Source organism: Loxodonta africana, chromosome 15 (assembly GCF_030014295.1).
Source record: "Loxodonta africana isolate mLoxAfr1 chromosome 15, mLoxAfr1.hap2, whole genome shotgun sequence".
NCBI lineage: Eukaryota > Metazoa > Chordata > Mammalia > Proboscidea > Elephantidae > Loxodonta > Loxodonta africana.
Genome location: NC_087356.1, coordinates 64,344,485 through 64,360,493, shown reverse-complemented (window position 1 = coordinate 64,360,493; position 16,009 = coordinate 64,344,485). Strand labels below are relative to the sequence as shown.

The 16,009-nt window shown below is 37.0% G+C and overlaps 1 protein-coding gene across 1 annotated transcript; it reads left to right on the top strand.

Moving 5' to 3' along the window:
• The first annotated feature begins 3,914 nt into the window (after positions 1 to 3,914).
• Positions 3,915 to 5,418, top strand: LOC100674007 (olfactory receptor 8A1-like). Its single transcript, XM_003422091.3, has one exon. It carries the CDS (start codon positions 3,918 to 3,920, stop codon positions 4,875 to 4,877), a length of 960 nt encoding a protein of 319 aa, XP_003422139.2. The 5' UTR covers positions 3,915 to 3,917; the 3' UTR covers positions 4,878 to 5,418.
• The last annotated feature ends 10,591 nt before the right edge of the window (positions 5,419 to 16,009 follow it).

Genomic DNA, 16,009 nt, shown 5'->3' with positions numbered 1-16,009 from the left:
GCTTTGAATTGTAGTGTTGGCAATGAATATTGAATATACCATGAACTGCCAAAAGAATGAAAAAATCTGTCTTAGAAGAAGTACAGCCAGAATGCACCTTAAAAGCAAGGATGGGGAGACTGTGTCTTACATACTTTGGACATGTTGTTAGGAGGGATCAGTCCCTGGAGAAGAACATCATGCTCGGCAGAGTACAGGGCCACTGGAAAAGAGGAAGGCCGTCAACGAGGTGGATGGACACAATGGCTGCAACAATGAGCTCAAGCATAACGATTGTGGGGATGGCTCAGGACCAGGCAGTGTTTCGTTCTGTTCTGCATAGTGTTGCTATGAGTCAGATCTGACTTGATGGCACCTAACAACAACAACAACATTCCTATCATCCCTATCATCTTTTTTTGATGCTTCCTGCGCTATTTAATATTTTCTGCATAAAATCCTTCACTATTGCAGCTCGAGGCTTGAATTTTTTCTTCAGTTCTTTCAGCTTGAAAACGCCCAGCGTGTTCTTCCGTTTTGGTTTTCCTTCCCCAGCTCTTTGCACATGTCATTGTAATACTTTACTTTGTCTTCTTGAGGCGCCCTTTGAAATCTTCTGTTCAGTTCTTTTACTTCATCAACTCTTCCTTTTGCTTTAGCTGCTTGACTTTAGAGAGCAAGTTTCAGAGTCTTCTCTGACATCCATCTTGGTCTTTTCTTTGACTTTTTGCCTTATTCATGTATGATGTCATTCCACAAGTTGTCTGGTCTTTGGTTACTAGGGTTCAATTTGTCAAATCTATTCACAAATGTAGCCATTTTGATTTCTGTGTGTTCCATCTGGTGAGGTCCATGTAGTCACCGTTTAAGTTGGTGAAAGAAAGTATTTGCAATGAAGAAGTCATTCGTCTTGCAAAATTCTATCATTTGATCTCTGGCATTGTTTCTATCACCAAGGTCATATTTTCCAACTACTGATCCTTCTTTTTTGTTTCCAACTTTTGCATTCCAATTACCAGTAATTGTCAATGCATCTTGATTGCATATTCGATCAATTTCAGACTGCTGCACCTGATAAAAAATCTTCTATTTCTTCATTTTTGGCCCTAGTGGTTGGTGTGTAAATTTGAATAATAATATTAACTGGTATAATCCTATCACTGACAGCGTTGTACTTCAGGAGAGATCTTGAAATGTTTGTTTTGACAATGAATGGAACACCATTCCTCTTCAAGTTGTCATTCCCAGCATAGTACACTATATGATCGTCTGATTCAAAATGGCCAATACCAGTCCATTTCAGCTCACTAATGCTTAGGATATTGATGTTTATGTGTTCCATTTCATTTCTGACGATTTCCAATTTTCCTAGATTAATACTTCATACATTCCAGGTTCTGATTATTAATGGATTTTTGCAGCTGTTTCGTCTCATTTTGAGTCATACCACATCAGCAAATGAAGGTCTCGAAAGCTTTATTCCATCCACATCATTAAGGTTGACTCTACTTTGAGGAGGCAGCTCTTCCCCAGTCATCTTTTGAGTGCCTTCCAATCTGGGGGGCTCATCTTCCAGCACTATATCAGACAATATTCTGCTGTTATTCATAAGGTTTTCAATGGCTAATGCTTTTCAGAAGTAAATTGCCAGGTCTTTCTTCCTAGTCTGTCTTAGTCTGGAAGGTCAGTTGGAACACATCCTCCATTGGTGACCCTGCTGGTATCTGAATACCAATGGCATAGCTTCCAGCATCACACCAACACGTAAGCCCCCACAGAATGACAAACGGAGAGACACATGCTGAGTGGAAAAAAAAAAAAAAATCTCAGAAGATTACATACAGTATGATTCTATTTATATAACATCCCTGAAATGACACAATTATAGAGCTGGGGAAAAGAATAGTGGGTTACAGGGTAGAGACTAGGGAGTGGACATGCATCTATAAAGAATCAGAACAAGGGACTGTCTTTGTGGTGATGAAACTGCTCTGTACCTTGATCGTGGTGTTAGTTACATGAATGTACATGTGTTGATAAAATCACATAGAATTATTATACACAAGGGAGGAATAGCAGAATAAATCTGTCAGAAGCCAAAACTGATGATGTGGAAAGCAATTTATGCAATTCTCCTACGATACATCTCAGATAAAAAATGACTTGGGAAATACAAAAAGAAAATAAAGTGTTAAGAATGCATTACATGAGATGTAACATTCTTCTAAGAGAAATTGCAGAATGAATGGAAGTGGAATATAGAGCCTTAAGAAACTGCCAAAAAATCTGTTTATGATCATTCTACAATCATGCCAGATGTGAGCAATGTCCCTTTATTGCATAATGATTTTTCCTTTTAAGAAGTTAGACCAAAACTTTAATTCTGAACATTGCAAATACCATTATTCTGGGAGTACCATTATTTTGGTTGAAAATATAACCCGGTAATTGCTTTTCTTCTTCTCAAGGGAATTTTGCCTGAAAGATCGTTCACTGGACTTGTGGTCCTAGGAGAATACCATACTCTTGCATCTCCCTGGAGATCACAGACATACAAACAACAAGTCAACGTAACTTATGCTTGCAAAAGCCTTAATCTGGTGGTGGAGTGGGGTCTTATTATAGCTCCCTCAAGGTAGGATCAGAAAGTTGTGAAATTTTAGAGCTACAACAGACTTTAGAGATCTTCAGTCCAACCCTACTCTTTATGGAAGAGGAAAGGTGAGATGGCTTCCTGATGTCACACACTCAGTTAGTGACACAGCTGAATCAGAAAACCAGCTTCAGAATCTATAAAAAAGGCTATATTTCTTCTTTATTTCCAGTAGTTACCATTTGATTTTGTTGTCGTTGTTGTTATGGGCTAATGACATTATACTCTCAACAAGTTCATCCAGATTCTGGACTGGTAAGGTTTGCCATAAAGCTGACTATGCAAATTTATCTCACATTACAAAAGACAAAATGTAAATTAAGTAGGAGCAGCAACTCTTCTACTCTGGAGAGCAGTCAAGTAAGTACAAAAAATTCTGAGTATACATTTACTAAACAGGTCATTATGAAATGGAATTACTAAGTGATAATTGGAAATCTATATTTTAATAAATGTACTGTTGACCAAAACATATGTGCCTAATGCTTAGGCCCACACAACTGAAGCTGGAGAAAAAGAACTTTCTGCCGTCTATTGAGTGTGCAGTGGATGAAACACTAGGAAAATCTCTCTTCCTCAATTTCTTCATATTACTTTCCTAATATACACCTACAAGAGATTCCAAAGCTCTTCCTAGAAAGAAAATGGAATATAACAGGTACTCACTCATTTGAATCAAAGTACTCCAAGATTAAGTTGAAGACTTGCTTATTCTGAAGCATTAAGGTCTCTGCACTTCCCTTTAAGAGCATGAATCTTGACCCTAGGATATGTATTTCCTTACTAGTTTCTCTTCTGTATTATGAGGCAACAATAATCCAGTGCACACAAAAGAACCAACATTAACCCTGAAACAACTTTCTTAAGATTTAATAAAATCTTGAGGTTTCCAGTACCAAGGTTTCCAGTACTGTAATATTTAGTTACAATTAAATCCATAGCTCCTGAGTTCTTGTTTCTTCCAGACACCAATAAAATCGCAGAGGGTACACAAATATTGGCAGCTTTGTCCTATTGAGGTATTTTCCTATTATTTTTAAAGATCATATTGTATTTATTCTTCGTTTTCATGTACTTTATGAAGGCCGTGAGTAAAACTGTCCAGTCATGAAATATGTTATTCACCACATTATTATTGACCATTCTTAAGCTGTTTAATTTGATAATCAATTTTATCTTCTACTACAACACTGATGAACCTTTTACTAATCATGGACAAGCAGCTTTCCTACCTCCTGTGATTTTTTTTTTTTTTTAGTTGCAGTTTCCCTGTTTCCTGAAGGAAATGGCCAGACAGAATGATTCCACAGTGACTGAGTTTGTCCTCGAGGGGTTGACAGACAGACCAGAATTCCAGCTGCCTCTCTTCCTCCTGTTCCTGGGGATCTATGGAGTCACTGTAGTGGGAAACTTGGGTATGATCCTCCTCATCGCTTTCAATTCCCAGCTCCAATCACCCATGTACTTCTTTCTTGGTAATTTGTCGTTCCTAGATCTGTGTTACTCCTCAGTGGTTACCCCCAAACTCCTGGAAAACTTTGTATGGGAGAAAAATGTTATTTCTTATCCTGGATGTATGACTCAGCTCTTTTTCTTTTGTGTTTTTGCGATTGGTGAGTGCTATATGCTGACTGCCATGGCATATGATAGATACGTAGCTATCTGTAGTCCACTGCTCTACAGTGTCATCATGTCCCGAAAGATCTGCAATATGCTGGTGAGCGGAGTCTATATCATGGCATCTTTTGGAGCTATGGGCCACATTATTTTCATGACCAGGCTTTCCTTCTCTAAGTACAATATTATCCACCATTACTTCTGTGACATACTGCCTCTCCTGAAGCTCTCATGCTCCAGTACCTACATCAATGAGCTTCTGGTGATAATTGAAGGAGGATTTAATATGATAGTAACAACTGTGGCCATCATCGTGTCTTATACCTTTATACTCTCCAACATTCTTCGAATAGCCTCATCTGAAAGCAGGTCCAAAGCCTTTAGTACCTGTGGCTCTCATCTTACAGTTGTTGGAGTTTTATATGGCTCCATGATATTCATGTATTTAAAGCCAGCATCCAGTAGTAATATGGCCCAGGAGAAGGTGGCTTCTGTTTTCTACACTACGGTGATCCCCATGCTGAACCCTTTGATCTATAGCTTGAGGAATCAGGATGTAAAGAATGTGCTCAGCAATGTCATGGTTATCAGGTATGGACTATGGAAGGGTAGTAACCAGAACCACTAAATTTCATGATATTAGTCTACTTCTTTCTTTTTCTTAACACTAACTTATCTTTCTGTTTCTTAAAATTAACAGCCCATTCTCATTCCTTTCACTACAGTTGTCAGATATTACCCTTCTACTGAAGTCTTTGTGTGCATGCAAACATACACACAAATCCATTCCTTGAGCATAGTAGCCCATAACATTAAGATTCAGTAGGTCCTCGGTGTGGCTCAGGCATATGTATTTTGATTAATTCTTCCCAGGATCTTCTCCTCTTTTGAGAAAAACTGGGGTAGAATATTTATTTTTTCTTCTGGTTGGTGCAAATTGAAGTTATTCAATTCTGTCATTCATAGCTAGGTACATGACCCTCAGGGTAAATGGTATCAGACTAGGTTGTAATAGAAAATAATAATCTTAACCCCAATGATGGACTTGGCTCATTTGAAATCTCCTTCTTGTGTCCTTCTCCACATTTGTTCTGCCATATATCTTTCTCCTTAGAAGTATAATTCCAGCCAGTGAATCTTCACCAAAATGAGTGAAGATATTGTCAGTAGTGGAATATCTAGTACATGGTAAGCCAGTGAAAATATTCTCAGAATTGAAGCTTTATCTTTCTATCAGAACTAATAGTCAACTGATGATTCTGACATTCCAAGGTCAAACTTCATAAATGACAGATTTCTTTTGGAAATCTTACGATACTGAGAACAGAAACATGTTTCTAGGAGTTGGGCCTAACTAGTTATCTTCTGCACATAACTCCTTATTTGGTGAACAATCACCTAATCTCTGTCACAATTATGCTACTCTAAATAATTCTAATTACTTAAATTATTGAAAAAATATACTGTGTTTTGAGTACAGGTATGTTTAAAAATATTTCTCTAACACCTTTATTTTCCCATGGAATTTTTCCTCCCCACTAGTACACCAGTTAGAGGTGTGATGGACCCTCTTCCTTGCCAAATTCTGACTTGATCTTCAAATGTCTGCTGCTATTATCTGCATTCTCTTTGCCTGTTTCCTCAGTGGACAGAAAAGATGGTGACGGTTTCCATCACAAAGTGCCTTTAATTCTCTCATTTTCGCTGTCATGGCAAAGTTGACATCTACTAACCTAAAGAGGAAGAGTGAATTTCAAAGTGGACAGCATGAGATTTCTCTCTCTCCACACCAAGTCTTTTTAGTTCAGCTCAGGCTCTCTGATTACATAAGCTAACTGTGATGACCAAGAAAGCCCATGTTCCCATCTACACAAGTGCAAGCACAGCTAAGTGTCCTCTGAGATCCGGTTTCTGTGATATATGTTGTGTTCACATTTTGCATTGAAATGGTCAGATAGGATTGAAGCTTCTGTAAATCCATTCATTTTTCTTTCCCGCCTTGTTGGATTCCAGGTTCTCAGGGACCTGATAACTTAAGACCTTTTGTTGTAAACCAAGCAAAGTTATGTTAATATTAGACTTGATTAAAGACAATCTTAACTAGTGTAGACAAATAATTTGTATAAAAGAAAGAAATTTATGGTAATATTTGAAATTTGTGTGGGTAAAAACTGTATCAAGACATCAGCTAAAAGCAAAGAAAGGAGAGTTGTATCTCTACCTTAAAAGGAAGTTTTAGGTATTTAATTGTAGAATGTGGGACAGTGGTCATCCCCCATTGTGAAGGATGATAACACAAGTGAAATGAAAATTAGGATAATAAAATCTACATGTTAGAAACTATAATAAGAAAAAGTAGACTTCAAAGTTCTGTGTATTACTTGGTCTATGCAAAGGAACTGTATGTATTATACACACTTGCACACACACATACACAAAAAGATACACACATGCACCCATACGTTTTTATATTCTATAAGAAATTAGATTATTAAAGAAAGTGACAAATAAATCTATTTTCTTATGTGAGGAAGAACTGAAGAATATTTAGACCTTGAAAAAAATCAGAAGCACTGATTCCTCTTACAAACACCAGATAGAAAATAATAGCTTGAAACAGATGGCCTTCATGACTGAAGACTGATTTCTCCAGGAATGATATACAGAAGAGTTAATGATAATGCCAAAAAAGTTTACAGCTGTGCTTCCCTGAGCAGAAAAGAAACTCCATTTCCAAGGCCACACGTTTTCCTCAGCAAGCCTAGTAGAGCACTTTTCTGTCAATTCACCTTACCCAACTCTCAATACTCTCTGTAAGTAGGAGACTATTTAAAAATTGATTTTGATGGAGGAATGGTCGTGTTCAGTTCTTATGCTTCTTCTTCTTTTCTCTCTCACCTTTTTTCCAACAGCTTAAAAAAAAAAAAAAAAACGACGTCTAGTTGATTTCAACTCATAGCAACCCTCTAGGACAGAGTAGAAGTGCCCCATAGGGCTTCCAAGGAACGGCTGGTAGATTTGAACTGCTGAACTTTTGGCAGCCGAGCTCTTATTGGCATTCAAAATTGCATACATTTAAGGGGTATAATTTCATGTCGTGTTTACGTAAGTATACATGCATACATAAAACTGTCACCATAATCAATATAGTGAATATATTTATCACTCCTAAATGTTTCGTCAAGCCCCTTAGTAATCCCTTCATCCCTGCTACCCTGCTCCCCATTTCTTATACAACCACTGATTTGCTTTCTGTCAGTGATTGGTTTTCTTTTTCAAAAATTTTATAAAAATTAAATCATGTAGGAAGTATTCCTTTGTATGGGGCTTATTTCATGAGGCACATGAATTTTGAAATTCATTCATGCTGTTTTATGTGTCAATAGTTCGTTCCTTTTCATTGTTAAAGTAGTATTCCATTGTATGCATATACCACAGCATGTTTATCCATGAACTGGCCGTGGACACTGGAATTTTTTTCCAGTTTGGGATAATGAATAAAGTTGCTATGAGCATTTGTGCACAAGTCTTCACTTGGGAATATCCTTTCATTTCTCTTGGCTAATTGTGTGGGAGTGGAATAACTCAATTATATGGTAAGTACATAGGAGCCCTGGTGGCACAAGCGTTAAGCACTCGACTGCTAACCAAAAGGTTGGCAATTTAAATCTACCCTGCAGCTCCACAGGCAAAAGATCTGACTACCAGCTTCCATAAAGTTTAAAACAAAGAAACTCCTATGGGACATTTTTACTTCGTCACATGGGGTCAAGATGAGCCTGATATGACTCACTGGCATCCAACAAAAACGTAGTAAATATACGTTTATCTTTTTCAAGACTGCAAAACTCTTGTCCAAAGTGACTGTGCCATTTTTTTTCCCACCAGCAGTTTATGAAAATGCCTATTTGTCCACTGCCTCAACAATACTTGATGTGGTCACTCTTTTTAATTTTAACCATTTTAATAGGTGTGTAGTGGTACGTATTGTGATTTAATTATCATTTCCATAATGATTATTTTTTTATTTTCTTAAGGTGGAAGTTGGTATCATTGATGAGACCTTTGCTAAACCACAACATGGCAGAACAAAATAAAACAAAAACCTATTTACATAGTTCAATATTTGTATATAAAGTTTTTTGGGGGGGAATTAGATTCCTTTTTATTTTTTTACTGTACTTTAGATGAAGGTTTACAGAACAAACTAGTCTCTCATTGAACAGTTAGTACACATATTGTTTAATGATATTGGTTAACAAGCCCATAACATGTCAACACTTTCCCTTCTCAAACTTGGGTTCTCTATTACCAGTTTTCTTGTCACCTCCCGCCTTCTAGTCTTGCCCCAGGACTGGTGTGCCCCTTTAGTCTTGTTTAATTTTATGGGCCTGTCCACTCTTTGGGCTTGAAGGGTGAAACTCAGGAGTAACTTCATTACTGAGCTCAAAAGGTGTCTGGGGACCATACTCTCAGGTTTTCTCCAGACTCTGTCAGGCCAGAAAGTCTGGTCTGTCTTTTTGAGTTAGAATTTTTTTCTACATTTTTTTCCAGGTCTGTCTGGGACCCTCTGTTGTGCTCCCTGTCTGATCAGTCAGTGGTGGTAGCCGGGCACCATCTAGTTGTATTGGGCTCAGTATGGTGGAGACCCTGGTAAAAAAAAAAAAAAAGGTAGATGTGGTCTATTAGTCCTTTGGACTAATCTTTCCCTTGTATCTTTGGTTTTCTTTATTCTTCCTTGCTTGAGAAGGGGTGAGACCAGTGGAGTATCCTAGATAGCCGCTTACAGGCTTTGAAGACCCCAAATGATACTAAGTTGAGTGTAGAACATTTTCTTTATAAACTCTGATATGCCAGTTGAGCTAGTTGTTCTCCAAGAGCATGGTTCCCCCAGGCCTCAACCCAGCAATTCAGTCCCTCAGGGGGTTTGAATGTGTCTACAGAGCTTCCATGACCTTTCCTTGTACAAGTAGTGCTGGGTTCCCCAGTATTGTATATTGTCTTACCCTTCACCATAGTTACCACTTATCTATTGTCTATTTAGTGTTTTTCCATTCCCATCCTTTCACTCCCTTGTAACCATCAAAGATTGTTTCTTTTTGTGTATAGACGTTTTCATGAGTTTTTACAGTAGTGGTCTCATACAATATTTGTCCTTTTGTAACTTACTTCACTTAGCATAATGTCCTCCAGATTCATCCATGGTACGAGATGCTTCACAGATTCATCATTGTTCTTTATCGTTGCAAAATACTCCATTGTGTGTATGTATCACAGTTTTTTTATCCAGTCATCTGTTGATGGGCATCTAGATGGTTTCCATTGTTTTGCTATTGTGAACACTGCCGCAACGAACACAGGTGTGCATGCGTCTATTCAGGTGACAAGTCTTACTTTTCCAGGATATATTCCTAGGAGTGGGATTGCTGAGTCTTATGGTATTTCTTTTTCTAGGTTTCTAAGGAAGCACCATTTCATTTTCCAAAATGGTTATATTATTTTGCATTCCCACCAACAGCACGTAAGAGTTCCAATCTCCCTGCAGCCTCTCCAACATTTGTCATTTCCCATTTTTTTTTTTTATTTGTGCCAGTAATGCTGTGGTGAGATTGTATCTCACTGTGGTTTTGATTTGTATTTCTCTAATGGCTAATGATCACGAGCATTTCCACGTGTGTCTGCTGGCCACTTGACTTCTTTGGTGAAGTGTCTGTTCATTTCGTTTGAACAATTTTTAATTGGATTATATGTCTTTTTGTTGCAGAGGTGTAGGATTTTCTTGTAGATTTTAGAGATTAGACCTTTGTCGATTTGTAATAGCTAATTTTTTTTTCCCAGTCCATAGGTTCTCTTTTTATTTTTTTGATATGATGCTGAATTCTATTGGCTAGAATTTTGTTGAGAATTTTTATATCTATATTCATGAGAGCTATTGGTCTGTAATTTTTTTTTTTTTTTTTTTTTGTGGTGTCTAGACCTGGTTTTGGTACCAGGGTTGTGCTGGCTTCATAGAATGAATTTAGAAGTATTGCCTCCTTTTCTATGTTCTGAATTAACTTGAGAAGTACTGGGGTAAGCTTTTCTCTGAATGTTTGGTAGAATTCTCCTGTGAAGCCATCTGGACTGCAGCTTTTTTTGTTGGGAGTTTTTTTTTTTTTAATTACCTTTTCAATCTCTTCTTTTGTTATGGATCTGTTCAGATTTTCAACATCGTTTTATGTTAGTTTGGGTAAGTCGAGTGTTTCTAAAAATTTGTCCATTTCCTCTAGGTTTTCAAATTTTTTGGAGTACAGTTTTTCATAATACTCTGTTATGATCCTTTTTATTTCGTTTGGGTCTATTGTCCTCCATTTCATTTCTTATTTGGGTTATTTGCATCCTTTCCTATTTTTCTTTTGTCAACTTAGCAAGTGGTATGCCAATTTTGTTGATTTTTTTCAAAGAGCCAACTTTTAGTTTTGTTGATTTTTTCTACTGTTTTTCTATTCTGTATTTCATTTAATTTCTGCTCTGATCTTTATTATTTCCTTTCTTCTGGTGTCTGTGGGCTAATTTTGCTGCTTTCTTTCTATTTGTTCAAGTTGTGTAACTAGTGTTTTGATTTTGTCCCTTCTTTTTTGATGTGTGTATCTATTGCTATAAATTGACCTCTGAGGACTGCCTTTGCTGCATCCCAAAGGTTTTGATATAATGTATTTTCATTCTTGATTGAGTCTAGGAATTTTTTTATTCCATCTCTGATTTCTTCTATTACCCACTGATATTTAAGCAAGATATTATTCAGTTTCCATGTGATTGATTTTTTTTTTCTTGCTCTTCCTGTTGTTAATTTCTACTTTGATGACATTGTGGTCAGAGAAGATACTTTGTATTATTTCATTGTTTTGGATTTTGTTGAGGGTTGTTCTGTGGCCAAAGATGTGATCTATTCTGGACAACATTCTATGTGCATTGGAGAAGAATGTGTACTCTGCAGCTGTTGGGTGGAGTGTTCTATATATGTCTGTGTGGTCAAGTTGGCTGATTGTGCCCTTTAGCTCTTCTGTATCTTTGTTGAGTTTCTTTCTGGATGTTCTGTCCTTTACCGAAAGTGGTGTGTTGAAGTCTCCTACTACTATTGTGGAACTATCAATCACTCTTCTCAGTGCTGTTAGGGTTTGTTTTATGTATTTTGGAGCTCTGTCATTGGGTGCATAGATGTTTATTATGGTTAAGTCTTCGTGATAGATCGTCCATTTAATCATTACGTAGTGCCTTTTTTGTCTTTTACAGCAGATTTTGTTTTAAGTCTATTTTATCTGAGACTAGTGTTGCCTTTCCTGCTCTTTTTCGATAGTATTTGCTTGATATATTTTTTCCATCCTTTTATTTTTAATAAATTTATGTCTTTGTTTTTTAGGTGTGTCTTTTGTTGACAGCAGATTGATGGATCCTGTTCTTTTTTAATCCATTCTGTCACTCTGTGTTTCTTTAGGGGTGCATTTAGGCGATTTACATTCAGTGCAATTATTGATATTGTTCATTCCTTCTTTTATTGTCCTGACATTGTTGTAATTTACAGATTAACCTCTCTGGTTCCCTGTGGTAATTCTTTTGGTTGTGGATAGTCCTTGAGAGTTCATTTCCTAGGTTGGTATCTGGCTGGTACAATCTTGTGTCCTAGATTCAGGCTGTGGTCTGGTGTTGTTTGTTCTCAGACTGAAGAACTCCCTTTAATAATTCTTATAAGTTTGATTTGGTTTTTACACATTCCCTTAATTACTATTTATCTGGCGATGTCCTAATATCACCACCATATTTGAACCAGGGTTTTACAGGACATATTATTCTTGTTCAGCAATTTTTATTCTTTTCCTTTCAAGGTTTCATATATGTCAACCCATTGCCTTCTTGCCTGCATGGTTTCTACTGAATATTCAGAGCTTAGTCTTATTGTTTTTCCTCTATATGTTACTTTTTGTTTTTCTTGATCTAATCTCAGGATTCTTACTTTGTCTTTGGTTTTAGTGAGTGCTATTATAACATGCCTTAGTGATTTTCTTTCAAGGTCTATCCTATATGGCTTTCGTTGAGCTTCTCTGATGGTCAGCTTTTCGTCTTTCATCATATTAGTGAAGTTTTCTGTCAGCGATTCTCCAATGATCCTCTCTGAGTTTTCCAATTTCTCTCTCTATTCTGGAACTCCGATTGCTCACACATTTTTGCTTTTGATTGTATCCCACATAATTCTCAGATTTTCTCCATTTTTCCTGGTTCTTTCTGATTTTTCCTCAAACATAGTTGCATCCAAGTATTTGTCTTCAATTTTGTTGATTCTGTCTTCCATCATTTCAAACCTGCTCCTCAGCCTTTCTATGACACTGTCCATTTCTAAAGTCTTGTTGTTTATCTATTGGATTTCTAATTGTTGTTTTTGAATGATTTCTAGTTGTGAATTTATTTTGGCATTTTGTTCCTGTATTATTTTCTTGAATGTTCCTTTTTTTCACTGTATTTTCCATGAGTTTGTCTATTTTTTCCTTATTTTTGTCTGCTTTTTGCTTCAACTCTTGGATAGCTCTGAGTATTAGAGATTTGAATTCCCTGTCAGGTAATTCTAGTGCCTTTCCTTTTACTAGAAAGTCATCTGGTGTTTTATTTTGGATACCTACTAGAACCATACTGTCCTACTTTTTTCATATGTTTTGATATTGTCTACTGTCTTCAGGACATTCAGCAGTTATTTTCTCTGTTTACTGATTATAGATATATTTGTTTTGTCCTACTTTTTTGTTTCATTTGGTTATGTCTGAGCAGGTGGGCTGTGTGATCTTTGTTGTTTGTTCATCCATGGTCATGATACTTTTCTCCTTCTTGTCCAATGGGCAGAGCCAGTTGCTCAGCTATGTTGCAACAGGGCAGGTCCAGCTGAAGTGGGCAGGCTGGGATGGGTTGATTGTGGCATGTGCTATACCAGCAGGGTGGGCAGGGAGTCAGTGCTTAGCAGGTTCTGGTAGGCTATGACAGTGCTATTTGGGGGTGTGATGTTCAGTGCAATGTGCAGGTGGGCAAGAAGGAAGGAGAAGGTTGTGATGTGTGGAGCTAATATGGGTATGGGAAAGAAGAGAGACAGGAGAGAAAACAGGAGCCAAAAACAAACAAAAAAAGAGTGCTAAGGGAGCTTGCTGTTGGAGAGGAGAGATGAGAAACCAATGAATGGAGAAAAACAAGAAGGAACAGGAAAAAAATAATTAAATAAAAATTTGGGAAAAAAAAGAGCGAGTGAGAGAGAAAACCCCCTAGGGTTCCAGCAGTGTAGCTGCAAAGATCTGGAGAGTCACTGCCTGGCTGCACAGTATAGCCTGACTAAAGGGTGTATAGATGTCACAGAGCACCAGGTATTCAGGGGATGAAAAAGAAGGAAAGTATGGAGAGATGAGAACTGAGAAATGAAGAAAGACAGTAAGGAAACAAGGCAGAAAAGAAAAAAGACAGAATGAAAAAAGAAATGCCCCCAAGGGCTGCACAGACTGGGGAAGTGGCTCCTAAGCTGTGCAGTGCAGCCTGACTATAAAAAAAAAAGGGGGGGGGCTTCCAATTCTAGAAAAGAAAAGGAAAACAAACAAAGGAAAAAAAAAAAAAAAGCTCCAGGGATCCTACCAGTGTGGTGTTGTAGGCTGGGGGGGAGGTGGTTCCTTTCAAGAAGAAGCAAAGATGGTACATGGAGCTAGGTATTCAAAAGAAAGGAGAGGAGGTGGTGGGATGCATGGAAGAAACTAAACAGAAAAAAAGCAACAACATCATCAATAGAATCCAATCAGCCTGGGGCCGAAGTAGTTGCCTTCTAGCTAAGAGACTGCAGCCAGCGGGAAGAAAAGGAGGCCAAAGGGGGAGGGGAAGGAGGGTGGGAGTTAGAAAAGCTTATATCGCTGGTTACTGGAAAATCTGTCTCCTGCTGGGAGATTCATGAAGCTCCTTTCCTGTGCTCCCTGTCCGCCGATCTCTGACACAATTCCAAGATGGAGAATCCATGCTGTGTTATCAGATAGGGGACCTCTGGATGTATCTCTCCTCAATCTCTGTCCTCCAACAGTTTCTTATTCTCTACGGTGTTAGGTTGAGTTCTTTATCTCTTCATTTGACACTTCAGTTCCAAGAATGACGTATGTCTCTGGTTTACTTAGTTATTCAGTTCTTTGTTGAGGAAGGACGGCATGGTGCTTCTGTCTATGATGCAACATTGGCTGGAAGTTCCAAGTGTTATTTTTTTTATCATTTTTTTTTTGTTTGAAGGTATAAATTAAAAAACAATTTGTTCAAAATTATTATCCAAAGCTATTTTTTCTATCACTATGGTTTTGTTATTAACTTAAAATAGTCGAATTAATTCACTTTCTGCTTATATTCAGCCTGTTAATTCATTTTCTGCAAATATTTCATTTTAGAGTTTTGCTCCAGCCCTGTTGATTTTATTTTATTGATTGTGTAAGTAAATACAATGATACCAAAATATGGAATTCATATTCATAGGTGTACTCCAATTTATTCAAATAATCTCTTATGCACAATCATTTAACTTTTTATGATGTTTTACTATGGCAAATATTGTATATACAAAAAACATGTTATTGTTTATGGTTCCATTACTGAAGATGTATTTCTGGGTCATTCCAATAATTTTAATCAATGGGTCAAAAACAAACATATACGATATTGTTAGATATTGTCTATTTCCTCTCTATGTGGGTTGTAAAACTTTGCATTCCCACCAGCCATGAATACACGTGTCCCTTTATGATCAATCTTTTAACATATTACTACTCAAGGAGGTCTTAATTGTTATTTGTTTCTTTTTGTCTATCTAATAAGTGAGGTATGGTATCTCAATGTAATTGTAATTTGCCTTTCCCCTTATTTTGAATGTGGTTAAACCCCAATGTGTTTTCAAGCCATTTGTTAAATATTTTGTGCATATGTGAATTTTGTGGTTACATAGTTTTTCAATTCTCATTCTCTATTATTTCTTTATTTTTTAAATCAATTTTATAATAGTATAATTTATATACACTAGACTTTACCCGTTTTAAGCAGAGTTTACTGAATTGTGAAAAATATAGATTCCACCTACATAAGTACCACAATCAAGATGCGAAACAAAAAATTTCCCTCATGACTGTTTGCAGTCTCTCTCCACATTCATTTCTGCCCCAAGAAAACTACTGAGCAAATTTTTGTCAACATGTTTGAATTTCTTAGAATTTAAATAAAATAAGTAGTTGTCTTGGAGTTCTATAAAAGTAAAATCATTATGGAAGAGAGAAGTGAAAGAGAGGGATAGAGAAAGATTTTAAGCAACTTATTCATGGGATTTGTAGCATCGGGCTAGTTCAAAATCCATAAACTGGTGCCATGCTGGAAATTCCAGCATGGTGTCTATTGACAGTCTTCAGACAGAATCCGTCTCATTTACCTTGTGGAAGAGAAAGGCAATCAGGTTCACTGTGGAATAAATTATGATGTAGGCCTGGAGAGTTGAAATACTCTAAGGTAGTATGGTGAAGGTGTATTGCTGGTCTTGCTAGCTGAAAGCAAACTGCTTCTGGTGGTCTTTACAAATAGATATAAAGAAAAAAAACATTTGCAGATTGATAAATGTGTGCACACCAGGTACCAGGAGATATGTAAATTTGCTGAAGTAACAAAAACACGTCTGCAACTGCAGCAGTAATTAAAGTCACCACTGCTTTATCTTATGATAATCTATTTTCATTTTCCAAGATC